The sequence below is a fragment of the Sinocyclocheilus grahami genome, unplaced genomic scaffold, assembly GCF_001515645.1.
Source record: "Sinocyclocheilus grahami isolate Dianchi unplaced genomic scaffold, SAMN03320097.WGS_v1.1 scaffold193.1, whole genome shotgun sequence".
Classification (NCBI taxonomy): Eukaryota; Metazoa; Chordata; class Actinopteri; order Cypriniformes; family Cyprinidae; genus Sinocyclocheilus; species Sinocyclocheilus grahami.
The window spans coordinates 1242133-1248710 of NW_015505372.1; the positions used below are offsets into that span (position 1 = coordinate 1242133).

The 6578-nt window shown below is 44.1% G+C and overlaps 1 protein-coding gene across 1 annotated transcript; it reads left to right on the plus strand.

Annotated features, from left to right (window-relative positions):
* Positions 1-345: 345 nt before the first annotated feature.
* LOC107594935 (leucine-rich repeat-containing protein 4-like) lies at positions 346-4850 on the plus strand. Its single transcript, XM_016285167.1, has 2 exons — positions 346-1585; positions 1705-4850. The coding sequence occupies exon 2, from the start codon at positions 1826-1828 to the stop codon at positions 3764-3766; it is 1941 nt and encodes a 646-aa protein (XP_016140653.1). The 5' UTR covers positions 346-1585; positions 1705-1825; the 3' UTR covers positions 3767-4850.
* Positions 4851-6578: the final 1728 nt, after the last annotated feature.

Consider the following 6578-nt stretch of genomic DNA (forward strand, 5'->3'; position numbering starts at 1 on the left):
GTACAGTGGAAATAATTGGAAAGAGTATGTCCACAAGACAGCATGAGAGGAAAGTTTGGAAAGAGGTGAAGGAGAATTAAAATAATGAGGATAGAAAGAAAGGAGGTAAGTGGAGACAAAAAGAGTCAAAGAATGAGAAGGAAAAAAACAGTGAAAAGTGAATAAGGAGGACTTGGAGAGTGTGTGTGAGTGTTTGAGCAAGAGGCAGTACACTCAGCGAGGAGGGGAAGAATGTGTTAATACACAAGAACACTGCATCAAACCAATACACTGCTCTGAGTGGGATGCGTCAGCAGTACATTCACGTTTCCACTGAAGGACAAAAGGAGGAGAAAGACTCTGCCGCCTGCAACCCAGTCACACGGAGAGAAATACAGAAAGGAGGGTGAGCGCTGGAGGTGAGGACTGCTGCTCTTGCCACTGTCGCCGTTGATGGTCTTCTCTGCCGCGCGCGCGCGCGTGTGTGTGTGTGTGAGCGTGTTTGCGCGTCTCTCTCCCTCGCGTGCTTTTCTCCTGCCCACCTCCCACTGCAGAGCCGCTGCCAACCCACAGACTCACAGCCAGAGCAGGCGAACTGCCACAACTTACTACCTCAAGACAAGGGAAAATAAAGGAATACCGCAGGATCCACAATGGGGGGAGGGAGGGTAAACTACGGAATCCTCTGCAAGGTATCTTTCTGAAATTAGCCACACGTCGGCATCAATCTTTTTTTTTTTCCTGACACTGAGAAGAGAGAAAGAAAGAAGGAGAGACAGGAAGCCAGACAGAGAAAGAGTGAGAGAGAGAGAGCATGAGGAGCAAACGATCGGTGGATAGGGAGAGAGCTTCACCACTGCTGCGCTGCTGTTGCTGCTGCTCCCCCGTCCTCTTTCCCCCATCCCCCCTTATGCTCCCACAACGCCACCCCCGAGCCCCCCTCTGGAGAAATTGATGGATTATTGCTAACTGTGCAGGCAGCAGTCCGCAGCTGCTACAGCGACAGACAGGAGAGCAGAGTGAGTTAAAAAAGCAAGACGGAATGACCGCAGTGTACGTCTGTTAGCCTTTTTGGATTCATCAACACACGGCTGATAAGCTGAACAAGTGTCGCGGGGGGTGGACGATGGCAAACTAAAAAAACAACAAAAAAAAAAAACGGCTTAGTCTACTGCGAAGGGGAGAGACAAATCTGAGAAGACTTTTGGATTTTTCCCTCTTCTGCTTTCTCTTTTTATATTTTTCTTGGTTTAATGTGCATGTGCTTCAGCAATGGAGTCTTGTGAAAATTGTTCAGTGGTATTCAGTGTCGCCTTCCAAGGACAATCAATGGGGGAGCTGAGAGGAGATCTTGTCCAAGCTGACTGGATCCATGCACCTGCTTAGCTGACTGGGCCTTACCCCTTGAACCAGTTTCACTGAATGCCGCTTCTCTCTGGAATTAATAGGGGCCATTTTGTCAAATCAGTTCATGATCCACTTTACTTTTATAAGAGAAATAGCTGAAAAGGCTGTGCTGTGATCTTAGTGGGAAACATGAGTGAACAGTGTTGGGGTTTTGCTTCAAAATAAAGGATTATACTAAGGACAACTTCGCGCTAATGAGGTAGGTGCCTTCTATTTCAACACATTTATTCTGTAGGTCAGCTTTTTCCCTTCTCCACTCATCTTTTTCTCTGCCCCCCCCCATCTCTCCCTCTCTTTCCCTCTCTGTGTTTAACGCAGCACCATCCTGCACTGTCGATGGCAAACAGATGCAGAGTCTTGCTCAAACCAGGGTAGGGCCACTGTTCTCCGTACCCCAGCCGAATCCCCACGCGATGTTGAATTATGAACGCGCCACATCATGAGTCTCTTTTGGCAGGTAACTGTGCACCGTGCCTGGAACGCAGCCCTGCTTTGTGCAGTCTACCTCATGGTGCGATCGTGGAGTGTGTGTGCCGCCCCCTCCGGACCACTGACCTGCCCTGGTGTTTGCTCCTGTAGTAACCAGTTCATTAAAGTGGTGTGCACCAGGCGCAGCCTGGTTCGAGTGCCCCCAGGCATTCCTGCCACCACACGACATTTAAACTTGATGGAGAACAGCATAGAGACAATTGAAGCTGGCACCTTTCAATACCTTCATCACCTGGAGGTGCTACAACTGGGTAGGAACTCTATTCGTCAGATCGAGGTGGGGGCCTTCAGTGGCCTCAACAGCCTCAACACACTGGAGCTGTTCGACAACCGATTGACAGTGATCCCAAGTGGCGCTTTTGAGTACTTGTCTAAACTGCGGGAATTATGGCTCAGGAACAACCCTATCGAAAGCATACCTTCCTACGCATTTAATCGTGTTCCCTCTCTAATGCGTCTGGATCTGGGAGAATTAAAGAAGCTGGAGTATATTTCTGAGGGTGCTTTTGAGGGATTATACAACTTGAAATACTTAAACCTTGGAATGTGTAACCTGCGGGAGATGCCAGTCCTGACCCCTTTGGTAGGGCTGGAGGAGCTAGAGATGTCTGAGAACTACTTCCCAGAGATAAAACCTGGGTCTTTCAGGGGGTTGAAATCCCTGAAAAAGCTGTGGATTATGAACTCTCGGATAACCACTATAGAGAGAAATGCATTTGATGATGTCACAGCCTTGGTTGAGCTCAACCTGGCCCATAATAACCTTAGCTCTTTGCCCCATGACCTTTTTGCGCCCTTGAGTTACCTGGTGGAACTCCATTTGCACCACAACCCTTGGCGGTGCGACTGTGATGTGGTGTGGCTGGCCTGGTGGCTGAGGGAGTACATTCCCACTAATTCCACCTGCTGTGGACGCTGCCACACCCCTGCTTACCTACGTGGACGCTACCTGGTGGAGGTGGACCAGAGCACTTTCCAGTGCTCAGCACCTTTCATTCTGGATGCCCCAAGGGATCTTAATATATCTGCTGAACGTGTAGCTGAGCTAAAATGTCGCACAGCCCCTATGTCATCAGTTAGGTGGCTCCTGCCTAATGGAACAGTTTTGACCCATGGCTCTAATCACCCACGGATATCAGTGCTCAATGATGGGACGCTAAACTTCTCCAATGTGCTGCCAGTAGATACAGGTGTGTACACCTGCATGGTCACCAACATGGCTGGCAACTCCAATGCTTCAGCCTACCTGAATGTGACTGCAGCTGAGCTCAACACTTCTAACCTGAGTTACTTCACCACAGTTACAGTGGAGGAAGTGGAGCCCACCTCACAGGAAGTGATCAAGCCAAAGACGGTAACCGCCTCGCCCTCCGTCTTTCAACCTGTTTTCATCTCTACACCGACCGTTTTACTTCAAACACCTCGACAGGTTTCGGTGCCGACTGTACGCGGAACGACACGCCCACCTGCCAGTCTTGATGAGGTCATGAAGACAACCAAGATCATCATTGGCTGCTTTGTGGCAGTCACCCTGCTTGCTGCCGTTATGCTCATAGCTTTCTACAAGCTGCGTAAACGGCACCAGCAAAGGAGCTCGGTGGCAGCTGCTAGGACTATAGAGGTCATTCAGATGGATGAGAATGTTCCTACCACCCATGCAGGGACAAGTATACCAGGTGAAAGTGGAATGATGTTACCTAGCCTGAGAGATCACAAGAACACCTACAGACCCAGCTTCAGCTCCAACAGACCAGCACACTCTACTCCCTGGGCAGAGAACAACTTCGGAAACTTCCTGCACCGTCCCCGCCCCACAACCATCAGCACCATCCCTGAACACTACCTGAACAAAACTCACACAAAGGAGAAGGTACAGGAAACACAGATATAACATTCCTACAGCCTTCTTCTGCTCTGTCTTTTATTCTGTTCATCATGAAAACATGCAATAGAATGCACAACAGAAAAGACAGCAATTACTTTTGTACCCAGTGCAAAAATGAGACTGTTTTTCTTGTACATGCTTATACATAAATATATTAATATAAATATATAAATTAATCCACTATGGGATGATACAAGAAACAGATTATATAAAAGTGAAAATGAATTTAAACTATTTTGTAACTTGTAACTCCTATTTAAGATTGGAAAATGTGATGATGCTGGTACGACATTGCAATGAAGACAGATTTGCTTGAAAAGGGGCAACCTGTGATTTTTAGAACATGCTGTATATGATGCAGTAAAGTCCCATTTATACAGAGAACTTTCTAAGTAAGTGTCCACTGATTGATCTTTAAAGGCTTATCTTCTAAAAGCACCAAGAATTTGTATTGTGCCAAATGTTATACTTGCAATAAATGAGACTGGCTTAAAAGACAAAACATTGCAAAACACAGGATGGACACCAAGAGAGAATTAAGCAGCTGGATTTACAGTCTGCTGTTCTGCAGCTCTCAGCCAAATAATTTTTTGGGCTGTGCCATAGTTTTGCAGCAAGCGTTTAACAGTATGTTTCCAGAACAGACATCCTGCTTGCTTTTTGAGTTTAACCTTCTGACTATTACTCTGATGTTCCTCTTGGTTTTTTGACAAATCGGATTGACTATCCTGTGGTTTTTCCATCCAGTTTCTTGAGTTGGATTTCGATTGCTTTTCCAGTTTCTTTCAGATCCTGTACTGCATTAATTATGATTTGAGTGGCTTTTAGGGCTAATTTAGTAAATCCATTACAACAGTTGCCTCAGATTCGTAGCGCAAGGGCTCAACTGGATGTTAGTTTGTGAGACTTACGAGACGGTTGCAGTGACTGGATGGTTTGCTGCAGGTTCACATAACATGGTTTCACATTTTCTTTATTAAGAAAGGGATTCAAATGAATGTGTGAATTATGGACTTTCCTTTATTGAGATCGTTCCAACAGCAATTTACTTTGTCCTTATTTTGAGCGGCACTATTTTTATGAGGAGTCTACAGAGGTTACAACAATAAAAAGAAAACATTTGGTTTGTATTTCTCTAAACTAAACTCCTTCCTCTTGTCTTTTTTTTCAACTGTAGGGCATTTGCTTAATAATGCAATTCTGATAACCATATAAGACGTTATAGAAAGCAGCAAATACTTCACTTTTGTCTCTAAAAAAATTATTTCACTGATACAGTGAATTATATTCACACTGCAATGAACTGTCACATGGTCAAATTTCTGGCTACAGGAATGTGGTGACATCTTAATTCTGAATAAATATGTGATGGGCTTGTGCACACACACACATAGATGCACACACACACTCATCAGCCTTGTTTCCTGATGCAGTGCTTAATGATAGAAAAAGTTATTTGAAACATGATCTCTGCTCATTTATAGTAAAGTTACGGCTTGCCTCGTTCAAAGCTCAGGAATCAGTGTTCTTCAGTTGAAGTATATGTTATGAGTTGTGAGTGCAGCATTTAATACAATCCTCTATTGATCTGCTTAACCTGTGACATCCAACAAATTAGAGGCTGAGAGAGAGAGAGTTGGAGGAGAGGCATTTAAGGGTTAGGATTTAGGTCATTTTCTGATGGAACATTCAACCTTCCTGATTGCTTGTATAAGTCAAATTAAATTTACTATTAAAAAAAAAGTTTAATTTCTGATATCCTTTTCAATATAGTTTTCTTTAATTTCAGCACATTTATTCTGGTGAGAGGTTTCATCAAAATGTTAGAGATTATTTTTTACTAAACATTCATCATAAACTCAGCATGTGTCGAAGAATATATTGCAACAGATAATTAAGCAATTTTCTCTTGGTGTCATGCAAAGTAGGATAATTTTTAGGTTCCAATGGACACTAATGTGTCATTATGCTGTACATTTTTAGCATGGGGGACAGAGTAGGGGCAGGGGCATCTGCAGATATGTGGTTGCAGTAACCCTTCCTTTACCTCCCTCACACACAGCAATTTACTGCCCTCGGAGAACAGAACCAAGCCAGAGCCAACACCCACCACCAAAGCGCTGCAATGATACACACACACAAAATCACCCTTAAACCATTACATGTCCTTATGTCTTTACATTATTCAGAGGAAAGAGGCTTTATAGCACACTGCGGTGTTGTATCTGTGGATGATGCGGCTTGTAAATTTAATCTTTAATGCCTGTAGGACTCGTTCTGAGTAGGTTGATGTGACATGGCTTTTTATGGCTTGGTTATATGACCAAAATGGCAGTGCCAGGATCAAGTTCAACTGAATTGCATTTCAAGAGGCAAATGAGCCTTATAGAGCTGACAATCATATTCTGGACTGGTATTATTATTTTTTTCTTCTTTCCCATGATTTCTTAGTTGATGCTATATAGGAGTTTCCTGTCATCTCCAAATCATTTCAACTAAAGCAAAACCACAATTTCTGACTTTGGTAGCCTTCAAAACAATGCCATATCTGATATTTCATGGGAATAGCATGTGCCATCTGAGCAACAACAGCCTTTCGCCATAAGCTTATCATTATTCTTCCTTTTTTTCCTCGTCTTTTTTATTACGCTAATTGACATTATTGACTTCCTGCGTCGACACTAGCAGTAGTGTGAGACCCACTATGGAGAAATGCTCATTTTTGTTGGATTCTCCATGGGAGACTTATCAGTCGCACAATTATCCTGGCAGATTTGAGGATCACATTTTCCCCTCACCCTCCTCCTTCTGCTGACTG

Bases quoted from the DNA above. Each gene is read 5' to 3' on its own strand.
- LOC107594935 (XM_016285167.1), top strand. From the start codon at position 1,826: ATGAGTCTCTTTTGGCAGGTAACTGTGCACCGTGCCTGGAACGCAGCC.